Source organism: Botryllus schlosseri, chromosome 3 (genome assembly GCF_051294905.1).
Source record: "Botryllus schlosseri isolate E-star chromosome 3, Bs_hap1, whole genome shotgun sequence".
In the NCBI taxonomy this organism is placed as follows: domain Eukaryota; kingdom Metazoa; phylum Chordata; class Ascidiacea; order Stolidobranchia; family Styelidae; genus Botryllus; species Botryllus schlosseri.
Window position 1 is genome coordinate 31,270,983 of NC_137238.1, and position 16,647 is coordinate 31,287,629.

Below are 16,647 nucleotides of genomic sequence, written 5' to 3' on the forward strand. Positions count from 1 at the left end.
ATTTAACGTAGCCATGGATGGAAAATACATAACAGCTACATAAGTAAGTACACCGCATTAAGTAATAGGTACACCGCATTACGTATAGAACGTCGCCAGGGCATGGTATGGTATGGAATGGAATGGGAATCTTCCATACTCCATACCCGCCCAATCGTTCCATACCATACTTGACAATTTTCCATACCATAGCAACATTCTTCCTTACTATATTTGATACATTTTCCATACTTTCGCAACTTGACCAACCTCTCCAGTAATATTCTATTTTTGAGGTGTGGAAATGTTCAGGCGTTTATATTCTAATTATTTTGGATGAGATTATCCATTTAAACAGCCCCGATGCACCAATGGTATCCCCAGTTTCATTACCTCATATGTCGTCAGTGATGTAGGATCGTGTAATATAGGCCTATACACACGGGATTATTCGAAAATCTCAACAGAATCTCACGACATGTAAATCTAGTGTGATAACGCACTGCTAGCAGTAACCTCATCTACAGAATTACATAAAACAAAGGTATTGTCAAATTATAAGATAGGTTCCCAACCTTTATACACTTTAAAATTACTCCTCCAATAAAATTTGGTAAGACTTTCTTTTGTAAAGACTTGCTATTTGTGAAAGTTAAGACCCTCAGAATGGAACAGCACGCATTCAAATTAATGAGCAGTGAACTGGTAAGCGTACACGCAATGTTGCGCCTCCGTAAAATGAATATGTGTGTAAGCCGGCAGAAAAATAGGAAGGGTTTGAAATTTTTCCAAATGTACCAAGGTAGCATCAATTTACATGTGTAAATGCCGAATATATTGCAAGGGTCAGATAAACTTCCTGGTGTTGACGAATTTATGCATATGGAAGATATAAGCCATCATAACCTACAGTGTCGCACGCTACTATAACTGGAGCAGTAAGAAATATTTCATTTAATCAGTAACGAGTCCGACTATGCTATCAATTAGCGATTCCATATACATATGAACTTTTATTTTAACGAATCAGGTGATTTCAATCACACCATTTCGCATACGAATGAATAACAACCTGTATGAGGGAGATCGCGTGCCGCGTTCCAATCGATTCTCGGTAATTGGAGGCACTGATTATTCAAACCCAATTGCAATAACAACGGATGCGTTGGATCCAGCGATCAAAGGATTCGTTGGATTATTTTGGAAACGATCTCAGCGTCAACAAACAGAACACGAAATTAGTTTCATGTTTCATAATGGAGATGCGGACTAGAAAACCTCTCTTGAAGGTTGCATCGCATTTACATTGTCAATAAATATAACGTTCGATTTTTTTCACATCAATGTCAACCACTGCAAATTGCTGCAGAAAACGTGAGATTCCAAATCACGAACTGGGTGCGGCTTTATTTCGTGTGTAAAATCATCAACATGTTTAGGAACCGACTGTGAATGTTTTGAGTGCGGTGGCCTGATTTAAACAATATCGCAAACTCACTGTTATGACTTGATGCAATCTATTAAGGCGATCAAAGAGAGTAGGCGTTCATGTCATTCACTACTTATATGAGAAAGCTCATGATGATACACTCCCAGCTCTGTCCCAAGCCGACCATGAAATAAATATTTCGTAGCGATGTGTCACGTATTTCGAAACTACTAAACTCCCAAACTCCTAAACGTCGGGTGTGAGTCAAACTTGAACGCGCCGGTAAACTACATCCTGAAACACAAGGCTTGCTAAATTAAAATCATTTGATACGTCACGGTCAAGTGAATGCACGTAACCAGGAACAAAACTATCCTGTTAATCCGAACGCAATGAAAATTTACAGTCTCGAATCGGGATCATATTAAACTGCTCAGCGATCATTGGGCTTAATAAGTGTCGAGGACAAAATGTGTCGTTTAATATCAGTACCTATGTGTTCCTTCTATCTTCTATGTACCAACTTGCAGTCATAGAACGAAAATCATGCAACCGTCTTCAAATCATTAAATTAGCGTGTGTTGGCGGCCGTCAACATGTAATTTGAATTAACGAATTGGATCAGAAATTTTTAAGAGATTTTATTTCAAATCAGAAATGATTTTCGCGCATGGCGTGGTATTAATATAGTAATGCAATCTGAGACCTCCGTATGAATGCGAAATGCAAACGAAAAAGATGCGCCCTATAAAAAAATCCCAATCTGCAATTGTTAATGAAGGATTTTCTGGTGCGATCAGGCGATTCTAATAAATATTTTTCTTTTAACTACAATTCTGATACGAGGAGAAGTATTAAGACATGCATCAACTTGTTTAATAACAACCGGAAATGTATCATCATTAATTTTGCCCCAAATTTTCGAAGGCCCCGTCTCCATCAGCTATATCGGTAAATCCGATTACGTGGGCTGAGAAAGGATAAATCTTTGATAGTATTATTTGCAGCTATCCATATTATCGAGAGAATTCATTCATAAAGTTGAAATTTTTCTCGCGCACTAGACAAGACTAGACTGGAAAATCTCAATAACTTTTCATAATATCGATACTTGCGATTATGGGCGTAAATTAACCCTACCGGGCCTTTCTGCTTCTTCAACTAGAAACGTTTACGCGCTAGGTATTTCACAAGAAATCAGTGATGGTACAGAACTGCACACGCGATGTGAAGTCCCCCAAATGCCAATTTAGCATGGATATTTGCCGACCAAACAGGTATACGATTACGACTTTACGCTGGAATGCAGCCGTATGTTATATATTTAAAGGAAATGCCGCTGTGAATAGCAAGAAGACCGAACAACTCTGATTTGGTATGAATGCCTCTTCTTTACATCGTCATACAAATTGGCGTCTGATTAAAAAAAATACTGCAGTCATTTCGTCTACGTTCTATCTTTTCATTGTATAAAAGTCTTGTGGTGTTCTCAAGAGAATAAAATGTTTGACAATAAACTGAACTGAATATTCTTTTGCTCATGTGCTATGTTTTAGTCACGCTAACATCAACGGATGCCATGAATTCAACAACTTAACAGTCTATATGCAGTAAGAGTATTTCGCTGATGAACTCGTCACCTCGACAGCTATTTCGAATAGACGTCGATTAAATGTGACAGATTATTTTGTAATAATAAACATCGAAGTGGAATAGGAGTTTGAAATCCGACTACGAAGTCCAAAGTATACGATCTGAAAGGTTTATTTTCTAATTTAGGTTCCGAATGAGATTACGATCAATCGCGTGCCCAACACTAATGACGGTAATGTATCACGGTTGGTACCGACGGACACCATGAGGTTACAACATTCCTGTGGACCAGTGAATTTCAAACTGGGATCCGCGAGACAACGCGAAGCACTTTCGGAAAATTAAACACGATCTCGAAGAAAAGATTTTATGGAAAGTGTTCAGCATAAATAAACAATAAAATTAGAGTATTTTGGAGCAACGTTATTCAATTGGATAATTATAATAAATAAACTCGAGAACAAAATTTACAAGCCTCACACTCGTCATGGGTAATCGTCAGCAACTAGTTGAGAATCGGAAAGAACATTGATGTATATCAAAAACAACAATCGTAATGAATATAAGCCTGCAAATATCCAATCAATATTAGTTGAAACAGTCCACATATTTGCTACTTTGTGATTGCATATATTTGCTGTGTCGAGGTTTGAGATTAATGTATGGCATCTCGCGCATGAATGGTTTATTCACTTCCCCATGACGAGGATTTAGTAACGCATAGACCAGTGGTTCCCAACGTGGGCGATTTGGTGGTATAGTGGAGCGAAATAACGAAGGGGCGATATGGGAGCGAAAACGGACGAAGGGAGCAATAGGGGCGAAAATACCGAAGGAGCGATGGCTCGTTCAAACGGCGATATTGGAGACAAGTCGGAGAAGTGACCTTTTTTGTTTAGTCAACTCACGAAAATTTTGCTGTAAAAGTGTAAACTCGAGGTCGAGCCGAGAAGTTGCCTTTTTTAGTCAACTCGCCGGTGATTACAGTTTGTATGCCCATTTTTCGGTTCCCAATATTTGGGGGCGATGATCTGTTTGGAGCTTGAAAAGGGGGCGATGAGTCGAAAAAGGTTGGGAACCACTGGCCTAGACGCTCTTTATTTTCGATTATGAACAATGACTGAGAAGAGAACTAATTACCTTTTCATTCGCATTTAGTGGAATATATTTCGAATGCCAAGTAAAACAGTGGGTGTTTGCCAACTTGCGACTCTGCGAAGTGCGCTGATGAAAAGGCCAGCGGAAAATAAAACCGTGGCCCGAAATATCCGCCACACTTCGGCCGCAACTGTAACTGTGTCGCTACAAGTTCTTTATTTCCAATCCGGTCACGTCACCGACAGATAACAGTTATATATAGCCTGACATGAGTTTTTATGCAATAGCCTACCTTTCGTCTCGTATTTTTAATAAACTCGGAGTAGCCAAAATACCGTAATGAAGGAGCGTCCGGCATTCTTGATCGGTAGGTCGTGGGTCAAATCCCTGTCCGGGTCCGATCAAAACTGAGGCAGTAACACTGGTAGCCATTGCTTAGCGCTCAGCATTACTGTGATTGCTTGGATGGGTGGTACAAGACTTATAAAAGCCTTACAAGTAGGGCTCTGTATAAAACAAAGATCAATTTAAAACAAACATGCTTAAAACAAAGCCCTTGTTTAAAACAAGTTTTTTACTGTTTTTTTAAGCAATGACGCCGGGATTATTCATTTATGACGTCATAGTCGTTTGACATTGACAATTAAAAATATATGGTAAATATAGCTCCTTTGACGAAATAGGCTTCCAACTAGGGTTGCATTTAAACAAAATACTTTTTTTAAGCAGCGTTTTAAACAAAGGCCTTTAAAAAGTCGTGAGCCTACGGACGATTACCACCCGATGCACCTGTTTTAGCCGACATAAACGATATGGGATGGTTGGAACACTCCAAATAGTCGGTTCAACAGCTATAGTACGTATATATTTCGTCAAAGAAGCTATATTTACCCGATATTTTCAAATGACAATGCCAATCCACTATGGGGATGATGCGCCGTGAAACTCGTGTTGGTGACACTATAGAGCAGGGGTTCCGGTTATTCTTATGCGTGCGGCGATGATTCGTACTTTCAGGTATAGGCTACGACGGTGTTTCGTACTTTCATCAAAAAGGTGTGAAATAGTTTGCTAAATCTAGGAATCTGTCGCTTGGTAGACGGCGATTCGAATATCAACAATTACCACGCTCACAACTAACACTTCAAATAGGTGTGAAATATATTACAAACCCCGCGATCACTTACATGATAATGCCTCGGACGTAGCCATCTTTCGCGACTTGGGTGCGTATTCAAAGAGACGCCTCGAACTCAACTCAAGGCTTGTTCGACGGAGTAGAGGCTGAGTTCAACTCCATTGGAGTAGCTCCTTGGTATTCAAAGACATATTCTAGCTTTGCTCAGTTTCGAGTCTTACTCGACACGTCTGGCATCATTCGCGACTGTGCGCTGTGCGCTCGCTCGGTATGAACTGTTAAGATGCCGGGTTGGAATTAGGGTTAGTTCGGATATCAATAATTTTCACTATCCGGATAACGGATATATCCGGATATTTTGGAATTTATCTAACCGGTTAACCGGATAATAACTGCTAAGTGAGATAATCGATTTCATTAGGTCTGCTTGTAAAACGGATCGCAAAATCATTACACAGTGTTATTGTGGAGTACCTACCTACGCGCGCAGTATGAGCGAATACGAGAAAAACCACGCAAGCTTAATGTTCACTGCTTCTGCAATGCCCTCTTTATAAAGCACAGATGCATCAATTGTGGGATCCTGTAGCCGGGACAGGAATTTTGTAACAAAGAATCCACGTTCATTGAATGCTTTTTCAGATTCCCCAGAAGTGGACTGAATAGAAAGCAGCGCTTCGTAGAGAGTCAAAAGGTTGGCAGGTCGTACGCCGGAAACTTCAACGGCTTTACGTCCTTTTGACCATCCTTATGTTTAGGTTTGGAGTACTAGAAGGACGACTAGCTGATACTGGAATTGATGCCGACATGATACCTCGCTCTAATTCACGTGATCAGGCACGCAGCCAGCCGAAAATGTAGGGGGATTGAAATAAAATCAGGGGGTTTCGATTTTTTTTCTTCGAATTAATCAATTACGCTTGCACGCACGCACATTTCTGTGAACATTCCATGTCATTCAGTTTCGCAGTGTCACTCTTAGAATCACTAATTAGAATACACTTAACGGCATATCGTCACAAGCCATCGAGAGATAGGAGCCAATGCATGCTGGGTCCGAGATGGTTAGGCCAGCGATTATATCGTTCGTAGGCCTATTGCAGATGCGATTGTGTAGGTCAACGATAATATCGTGAGCATCACGCCAATGAAGATGCGATTGTGCAGGCCAGCGATGGAATAGTGTGTACAATGCACAATTGCACATGGCCTATTGCAAATGCGATTCTTCAATCCAGTGGAACTATCGGCTTGTTGAAGACTCGATAAATCAGGCCAGAGACGATAGCCGAGCGCGCGGCAATCAATGACCTAATTTAACGATCTTCTCAGCAGGAGATCGCGTCACATTACATTGTGCAATGTGTACAGACGCATCTCGCTAATTGGCAACACGCTTCTCGTTAATCGGCCGCGCCAACACTGAATTCGACTTATTGAAGCTTACTAAAACGTGTAAAATGCATTAGCAACGATTCTTTTTTATCCGGTTAACCGGCAGAAAAATATCCGGATATCAGATAGTGAAAATACCTGCGGTTAACCGGTTAACCGTTATCCGGATAATCCAACCCTAGTTGGAATCCCGGTACGTTTAGGTAATGTATTTGGTGTGCAGTATCACACCGCGAGGAAAGTTAGTAGAATCTTTGGTGTGCACGAGACACCGATTCCATATTGGCAGATAGGTATACGGTACGTGTTTCATTCCTTTCATATAAAATAGCTATTGACATAGATATGTTAGAATATTATATGCAAGTGAATGGAAACAGGCTGCAGCAAGTACGGAAGTACCTTACAGATTTTGATAATCCCGTGGAATACATCACTGAGGAACTGTGTTCTGATCGCTATAGGCTTACGAAAGCCGGTGTTAGTGGATTATGGAGATCCTACATGACCTTACCAGCCCATCCAACAAAGGCCTGCCCCTGCCCCCGTTGTTGAAGTTCTTTGTTGTTTTGCGCTTTTACGCCACAGGAAGCTTTCAAGTTGTTGCTGGGAACTGGAATATGTCTCCCAGCTCACCGTTGGTTGGTGGATTGGTGCAGCTGGACAGTATTACCATAGCTCACTCATAAAAGCTCAGCTTCAGCATTCATCAAATTCCCACAAGGTGAATTCGCAGCCAATGAGGCCACACGATTTTACGACAAACAGCTGCTGAACAAGGTTCAAATATCCCCCAGAATAACAATAGAGAGGACTTTTGGAGTGTGGAAGAGCGTGTTCCCCTGCTTATCACTGGGTCTACGGGCGACACATCAATGACTGTGATTGATGTTCACAGCAGTGTTATACATGCCAGAAAGCACAGGTAATATATTTCTTGATTTTTCTAATATCGAACGCTTAACTCCCTTCAAATTTAGGTGCATCATCAACAATGAAACTGATGTCCCTGTCATCCCATAAGAAGTTGTAGAGGCACCGAGAGATGTAGGCTACGAGGCCTAGCTCGGAGACGACGGATCGTAGAAACCCACTTTACGAATGAAATTTAATTTGTTATCACAAATAAAGAAACTGCGGTATCACTTGTATGGAACCGAACGAAATGGTATACAGTGTAGAAAGAAAAGAAGTGGAACAGTAACTATCAATAATCCACGGTTACATGAGCATAGCGAAAAAAGCATAAATATCACGGTGCAGTGTTGCAAGTCAAGGCTTATGCAGTTAAACGGGCATAGCAAAAGAAACGTATTGATGTCACGGTGCTGCAATTAGAGGCATAGTAACTATCTATAATGCACGGTTAAATGGGTATGGCACAAGGGGAGCATTCATGTCACATTGCTGCAAGTACAAGCATAGTGACTATCAATAATCCACAGTTAAATGGGTATGGCACAAGGGGAGCATTCATGTCACATTGCTGCAAGTACAAGCATAGTGACTATCAATAATCCACAGTTAAACGGGTATGGCACAAGGAAAGCATTCATGTCACATTGCTGTAAGTACAAGCATAGTAACTATCAATAATCCACAGTTAAATGGGTATTGCACAAGGAAAGCATTCATGTCACATTGCTGCAAGTACAAGCATAGTAACATCAATAATGCGCAGGCAAATGGCACAAAAAATATTTGCATCACGGTGCTGCAAGCAGAAGCAATGGATATTAAATTCAAAGCTTTTATAAAGTAGGTAGACCAGTTTCTAGTGGGACTGGTGAAGGCAAGCCTTCAAGCTTTTGCCTTGCATCTGCTATCAACAGCTGCTTGGTCACAAGTACCGACTGCAGATCAGCAACGGACTGCTGCTTCTCTACTAAGAGCCTTTGCTGTTGCAAGCAGTCAATTTCCAATTTAATCTTTTCCACTTTCAACTCATGCTCCAAGAACATGGCATCCGATATGAAGTTGTTAACTTCAGCTCTTTTTGGTTTCTTTCTTGGCATCTCTGTCTTTTCCGTTTCTTTCACCACCGGCCTTGAAGCCGGAGTTGCAGTCGTGAAACTTACATCTGAAATTGGGATATATGATATGGAAAGAACTCATTGCATAGCAAATGCGTATAAATTCTAAATAACTTATATATGCTTATAAAGCTTTGCTCAGAATGTTAGTCATGACATATATGTATCTGTATATATTTACACATATTTTAGTTAACGCTCATTAATAATAAACAATATCGATGTCAACATCACATCGTGAATATGCCCTAGACCAGAGGTCTCAAACACGCGGCGCGCGGGCCGCATGCGGCCCGCAAGAGCATTTTGTGCTGCCCGCGACGGCATTTTGGAATTTCAAGTATTCAACAATATATTTAACTGTCATATATTTTTTAGATATAAGAGCTTAAAGTTCAATCTAAAACTACTATAAAAATCACTGGGATCTCAACAAACTTCACTATCACATCACTTTTAAAAGCTACCATGAGGTAGAAGATCAGCTATTACGTCACATTTCTAGTTCATGACGATAGAACACGACCCGTTGATGATTCGTGACTTAAAATTGTGGTTTGGTTTGGTGCGACCTTCTCGTAAAATGACTCGGTTTTTGATTGACTGAGTGATTAAATAAAAATGACTCGAGTTGAGTCGGATCAAACGTTAAAAACAGACAATGACTTGCGAATCGAAACGGTGACTAGTTAATCCTACGAGCGCAACAATCTATGAAACTATCGAATGTGACTATGGAACGGAAACTCCCGTTTTTCCATTGTTAAGTCACGCTCGACTGAATCTAGCGACTTTGGTCAATCGCAGCGCAACAATCGAACAATTTGCCTTAGGTTAAATGGCATATCACACTTGTAGATACTCGACTTTGATAACGAAATTACTAGACTAATCAGTCAGTGGTAATCTTGAAACTTGCTACAGTGTTAGATGACATCATCAAGATATACAATTCGGAAGCTAGTTGCTCATCTGGGTATGCAACACAATCAAAATCAACATAGACCGATAGCGGCTTTTGCGAAAAATCCGTTACGCGCTAGGCTGCGCGCACCTATATACTTGACTTCGATAACGAAATTACCACCCTAATCAGTTAGTGGTAATCTTGAAATTTGCTACAGTGTTAGTTAGTTGACATCATCAGTATATACAATTCGAAAGCTAGTCGCTCATCTGGGTATGCAACACAATCAAAATTAACATCGACCGATAGCGGCTTTTGTGACAACTCCGTTACGCGCTAGGCTGCGCGCACCTATATACTTATACTCGACTTCGATAACTAAATTACCACCCTATACAGTTAGTGGCAATCTTGAAAGTTGCTGCAGTGTTACATGACATCATCAAGATATACAATTCGAAAGCTAGTCCCTCATCTCGGTATTCAACACAATCAAAATCAACATAGACCGATAACGGCTTTACCGAAAAATCCGTTATTGACTAGGCTGTGCGCACTGCGCACAGTGCGCATCTATACATTACATACTCGACTTCGGTAACGAAATTACTGATCCAACTGTGTAGGAAGAGCCTTTAAATTTCGCACAGAGTTAGAACGCATAATCCGAATAATAGATACGAAATCTCGTCATCTCTCCCGCTATGGAAATACCTTCAAAATCTATAGAGCAACACAGGTTTTTGCGTAAAATCTGTTCCGCAGGCAGGCCTATAGGCTGGATGCAGGACCGTAACAGCACTTCGTCAGGCCCCCCAAAACGTTCGTCTTGGGCCCGCCATAGGGTGATAAATAATGGCCGACGCCGAAATACTCATTTGAAATTCAGTGTATTTGTATATTGCATATGTATGTATGCGCAAAGTGCGCTATCGCATAATAGATTTTACGCGAGTAGGCTATATAGGTGCGCGCAGCCTAGCGCGTAACGTATTTTTAGCAAAAGCCGGCATCGGTCCATGTGGATTTTAATTGCATACCCAGATGAGCGACTAGCTTTCGAATTGTATATATTGATGATGTCATCTAACACTGTAGCAAATTTCAAGATTACCACCACTAACTGATTACGGTGGTAATTTCGTTATCAAAGTCGAGTATATAGGTGCGCGCAGCCTAGCGCATAACGGATTTTTCGCAAAAGCCGCTATCGGTCTATGTTGATTTTGATTGTGTTGCATACCCAGATGAGCGACTAGCTTCCGAATTGTATATCTTGATGATGTCATCTAACACTGTTGCAAGTTTCAAGATTACCACTGACTGATTAGTGTAGTAATTTTGTTATCAAAGTCGAGTATCTATAAGTGTGATATGCCATTTAACCTAAGGCAAATTGTTCGATTGTTGCGCTGCGATTGACCAAAGTCGCTAGATTCAGTCGAGCGTGACTTAACAATCGGAAAACGGGAGTTTCCGTTCCATAGTCACATTCGATAATGAAACCGTCATAATAGTAATATATCAAAAGGTCGTAGCTAGCGCTGCTTGGGGTATATAACTATCTAATCAGGTCAGTATGGCAACCATTCTATGACCCCCGTGACGTATAGTTGGTTAAATGCCGGGTGTTGTTTGTTCTCTTTGTCCATGTTATTATCGCAGGCGAGTAGGGTAGTACTACGCTCTACAGCTGTAACACCAATGAACTATTCGCCGATTGCGCATTTCTATTCCAGGGGTTCTTAACCAGGGTCCGTAGACCCCATCGGGGTAGGAAGCACCGCATCAGGTTGTGCGAGATGCATTGTGGAATTAGGCCAATATGCCGTGGAATATTTTCTTGGCCAATTTATGCAACTGGAAAATAGTCTTGTGTGAATGGGCTTTCTGATTTTAATATAGGTACCATCAGAAATTGTGCTGAAAATGGATAGGCGCTACGAGAAATCTCATTGGAAGCACAAGGGGTACGATCGCTAAACAGGCAAAGAAGCAGTGCTATTACTGTGGCTCAATAATTATTATATTCAAGTTGTTATAGATATGTTCCAATAATATTCGAATGCAAAATTTAGCGCGGATTTAATTTGACTTTGGCAATGACAATAACACTAGCCTATATTTATCACGACTTTATCAAAACCAGGATTAGGCTACGCCGCTCAAATGCTCTGATAACAGATTAATCTTATCTATATATTTTAAAATATACTACATAAAATTGTGGCACGTCAAAGGTGCCCTTGCTCCACTATTATAACCCGACAGTTTTACGATGTCATGATGCATCCTCCCGTATTATGTCTAATACTTATTAATTAGAAAAATTATGCCAGGCACAAAAAAATTATTCAAATATTTGAAAATGTAATTTCATTTCGTGTCAAGCGTGAATAATGCAATGGTAAATCACATTTCCACGATGTTTCTGGAATGCCTGTCTGCAAGGACCCGTCAAATGAGGCCTAGTTGGAAGCTATACATTGAATATCCCGATTATCGATGCTGCGGCCCGCGGCGTCATCAAAAACTAGGAAATGGCCCGCGAGCACATTTGAGTTTGAGACCTCTGCCCTAGACCCTGATCACCATTGACTGGCTATGGTCCTCATGACTATCAATCAATGCGCAGTGCTAATTCTGGTCAGTGTTAGCTTTCGGGTTTGCGAATATAAGGTTTTACAGTTATTAGGATACGGAGCGATTTTGGAGGTAAGGCACAAATTTGGTATGTACAGGAGTCGCAGCTAAGCGGTAACCCAACACGCAGCAAAACCTACATAACCAGAGTCAGCGATGCTCAAATATCAACAGCGAATACCGTTGACTACTGATAGTGGGGATCACTGCTTGATATGGTGCTTTTATCAATGAAGTGTCCATTATTATGGAATACCGTACCTGAAGATGTCGATGCTACGGAACTGTCCACAAACACCACTTGGTCAGAATCGAAATCGTTCTGAAGTGGCTCGAATTGTTCCGGTATCATGCTATGGATCATCTGTGACATCTCTGGTATTGCCTTGGTTGGAGGACCTCCGCCAGTTGCAGCCAGGTGGGCACGTTCCTCTGTTATATCTTCTTTCGGTCTGTTGAAATGCATACGCTACGTATTAGAACTGGCCTCGGCATATTCCTAGAATTTCATCAAAAATCTTACCTCGCCTTCATGTTATTCCAACATTTTCTAAGCTGCTTGGATGATACCTTTTGAGCATCCGGGAAGGAATTGTATTGAACGGCAAGATATTCCCATGCAGCATTTTTCCTTTGGATAGAATTTCCATCATTTCTTTTATCCTCAAGTACATCCAGCTTTGCGCTTACAAGAGTCATAAGACGGCTCTTGTCAGCCAAACTAAACCTCAATTTAGACATACTGTAACTGTAACTGGAAAAATGTTTCTGTTGAAATCCAACATTATAGTCTGCTTTACCTGAACATTATCATGCTGAAGACACATCGAGGAAACTGCGAAAAAGCAAGGCTTGTATGAATACTACCACATCACATACTTCACAACTATTACGATTATTGATATACAGTACACTATTATACAGCTTATTAAATCCAGATATTACATGAAAACGCTCGAACTCTGTGGACTTTACAATGTTCTATACCGTTATAGTTTACCATTAAGATCATAAATCCGATTAATATATGTGCACAGCTCATCATCCCGCAGCATACTACCAGAAAAGTCAGTGCGTTCGAGTAAAGCCTTGAGACTGCCCCCGGCTCGACTCAGAAAACGCGCACTCGACTGCCAAATTCTCAGCTCGTCAGCTACCGTGCATCGTCTCTGAATACCAAACAGCTCGAAGTCGAGCTCCACAGACCGCGAAGTACGACTCCAGCCCTGCTCAAACTCATTCTTGAGTTGCGCTCTCTGAATACCGATTGTTACGCAATTTTGACGCAGAGTGAGTTTGAGAACTGAGTAAGGTTTCTTGAATACGGGCCTTGGTGTTACAGGCATGCCGATCGCTCACGCGGTAAAATTTTAGTAAATAGTTTGTCACAGAACTTGATTTCGCTGGTAAGATTTAATAAGTAAAACGAATAACAGAACCGTCGCAGACGGTGATTCGAATACCGACAAATTTTCACTTATTTCTGATCCAACCTTAATCCTTTGTGAAGTTAACTCTTATTCAAAAAGGTGTGAAATAATTTTAAAATCCTACGACCACTCACAGAGACTCAACTCAACTTAACAAGAATCAAGAATCACAAGTATGCACATTATACAGTTATTGTATTTATCAACTTGAAATCAAACTCTTAACAAGAACACGCATCTTATCACTTATCAACTCTATCATGAAAATCCTCGAATCCATATTATTAAGAATGTTATAGTACGGTGTCGGAATCCCCTCGCGAGATGTTCTATAGGTAAATTGAGATCACCCAAAATGAAATATTCGACTTTGGTGTAGTGTGAATTGAAATAGGATGGACAAACATGACTACCAACTTTCACCCAATCACATTTCGATATTATATACGCAAATCGATTTGAAACAAATAACGAAACATCGCAACTCTATTCGCGGATTGGCTTTACGTTTGTCAAAGAGAGTTTCAGAAATACTACTACTATGACATCTCAACATTTTAACATCTTGCCATACGCCAGTGGTTCCCAACCTTTTTCATCTCGTGCCTCCCTTGGCCGAAATTTTAGCCAAAATTCCTCCCTTAGGATAAATCTGCCCGATGATTAAAAATGGTCATTTTTACCGCGCAAACACCTGTTGACTAAGAGAATAAGACGGGCGGTACCGCGCGTTTTTTCTAGCAGTGCTGTAATAACACTTTAAAACCATGGTCTTGGTCCCAATCACACAAATTCTGGAAGGCTTGACTCAACAGGCTCCCACACTTTCATTTGTGTTTTCGGCCTACCATGCCCGAATCGCAAATACAACTGCTGTGAAAAATCAGTATCCATAAATTTACTGTTTTCGCGATTTTTTTCTCAAGTTTGCTTATGCATTTGGCCAACAATAGTGGTACTTTCATAAATAGCAGGGTTGACCAGACTCGAGTTTGACTCGTGTCACCATTTTCTGATAACTCGACTTGACTCGAGTCATTTTATCAAAATACGGAAACGACTCGACTCGAGACAATCTGGGTATTGACTCGAGCTCGACTCAGCCATATGACTCAAGACTATAAAACGGCCAAGACCGACATTTCATTGTAATTTCGAAGAACAGTAAAGTGACCAATCTGTTGGAATTTCGTCTATTGATCCTGGTACTTGACAATGCGACAAGAAACTGCTCAAAGTGAGGAAAATTAGTATATCATAAATCCAAATCATTCAATATCACCATACAGTGTTGACTTGAGTGTGACTTGAACTCGTACTCGAGTCATAATACCATTACTCGGACTCTACCGTCTGCTCGGTGACTTTGGAATCGGACTTGACTCAATAATGAATTGAAAGTGACTCGACTTGACTCGAGTCAAAACTATGGAAGTGAGACTGACTTGTGACTCGGAGCATCGTGACTGGGTTACAGCCGTGATATATAACATACGCGTGATCAGATTCCCTGCTGGAGCTCATTGAAATGTAGGACACCCATTACGTTTCGGCAACATTGCACCAAGTTTACCATGTCTTTTTTCGATCGGGTAGCTGTTCACTAAAAATAAAGCAAGGCTAGCGAACTCTTTGACTTGAATCGATGACGTTGGAATATTTAGTCACTGTCTGAAATGTTGACTTGAAAATATAAGATAAATACTTTCACTAGAGGCCTTGTTGTGATAGATTCGGCACGACATTTACTCGCTTAGGATATATTTGATTGAGAGGCCGTCGCTGGCTAACAAGATTGTCTTGCGAACTGCAGCACATCTGAACTAAAAAAAAAGGAGTGGGGGGATTTGTATGTGAAAAAGAGATTTCAAATAGCATTTGAAGATATACTTTCAGGAAACTAAAACAGCCATAAGGAGCATACGTTCGGATATAACTGATTGACTACGTGACAGTTCAAACATGAACAATTTGGGAAATCCGTTACAATTCTAAAGTGGAATTCCTCCCTAAAAATTGCAAAATTCCCCCCAAGGGGGGAATTCCTCCCCGGTTGGGAACCACTGCCATACGCAAAAGGAGTAAAGTACAAAAACCTTGTCAAGTCAATCCGTTTGTAACTTACCAGACCAACTCAACAATATCTATACGAAAAGTAAACAAGATTACGCGATTACATACAACCACGACAACCTAAAATTCATAACAAGTTCGGTTGTATTCGTGTTGCGACGACGCGTCTTTTTATTCAACTTTAAAAGTCGTTACTATTCTGCAAGACAAAGTAATTACTAGGGCCATTTTTATATGACCTTAAAAAATCGATTATATGACTTTATTTTTGGGAAAATATGACTTTATATGACTTTATACGAAAATCGTGTATTTTTACATGTAACCAACGTCACTCATGGAACTGACGAGTAAAACATGAACAACATAACAGTAATACGCATCCATTTTTATTTTAAACCACTTTTGTAGTAGTTTCATGTAGTGTGGAATGTTGGAGTCTTTAAAGTTACGATTTGGACGTAAAAATGACTTTAGTAAGGAAAATGAGCGTTCCACAGACGCTGATGTGGGTTGACACTTTTGCAGTTTCGCATACAGCGCAGGTGAAATGTCTTGCCTTTGTAGCTTCATAATTTGTTTCACATCGTTTTTGTCCAATCGCTTCTTAATGTATTTTTTGAGCTCAAGCAGATCTTTTCCGAATTCGAGGGCATTTAGATCAGCATGAGCCTCTTTGATAGTGTACGTAACATTTTCAATATCAAGTTTGAAATATAGTTGTAATGGAGGCATATTTCTGTTAGCTCGTCAACTTTAGATCGTGCACTGAATCTTTGAGGCTCTTTACAATAACTCCTTCAACTCCCCATGCGTTGACTATTTCTTTCACTTGTGGAAGTCTCTGAACTTCAAATGACGTCCCACTTCAGTGCACAGAAGTAAAACAGATTGTGTAGCAACACAATGCAATGTGTGACCTCATGTTG

At 40.5% G+C, this 16,647-nt stretch overlaps 3 protein-coding genes across 3 annotated transcripts in view; 1 reads left to right on the plus strand and 2 right to left on the minus strand.

Annotated features, from left to right (window-relative positions):
* LOC145435012 (uncharacterized) overlaps positions 1–16,647 on the plus strand; it is a 544,696-nt gene that overhangs the window by 121,910 nt on the left and 406,139 nt on the right. The window lies entirely within an intron of this gene.
* Positions 1–16,647, minus strand: part of LOC145435053 (fibrinogen-like protein A) — a 77,957-nt gene that overhangs the window by 17,821 nt on the left and 43,489 nt on the right. The window lies entirely within an intron of this gene.
* On the minus strand, positions 7,727–12,973 carry LOC145436367 (uncharacterized). Its single transcript, XM_080313715.1, has 3 exons — positions 12,739–12,973; positions 12,477–12,667; positions 7,727–8,712 (listed from the first exon to the last, which is right to left on the minus strand). Exons 1-3 carry the CDS (start codon positions 12,954–12,956, stop codon positions 8,384–8,386), a joined length of 738 nt encoding a protein of 245 aa, XP_080169841.1. The 5' UTR covers positions 12,957–12,973; the 3' UTR covers positions 7,727–8,383.

What these genes read in the sequence shown, in the direction of transcription:
- LOC145436367 (XM_080313715.1), bottom strand. Translation starts at nt 12,956, where the DNA reads ATGTCTAAATTGAGGTTTAGTTTGGCTGACAAGAGCCGTCTTATGACT. An exon ending in TGGAATAACATGAAGGCGAG is followed by an intron (nt 12,668 to 12,738) that starts GTAAGATTTTTG and finishes GCATTTCAACAG; the next exon opens with ACCGAAAGAAGATATAACAG. An exon ending in CGTAGCATCGACATCTTCAG is followed by an intron (nt 8,713 to 12,476) that starts GTACGGTATTCC and finishes TCCCAATTTCAG; the next exon opens with ATGTAAGTTTCACGACTGCA.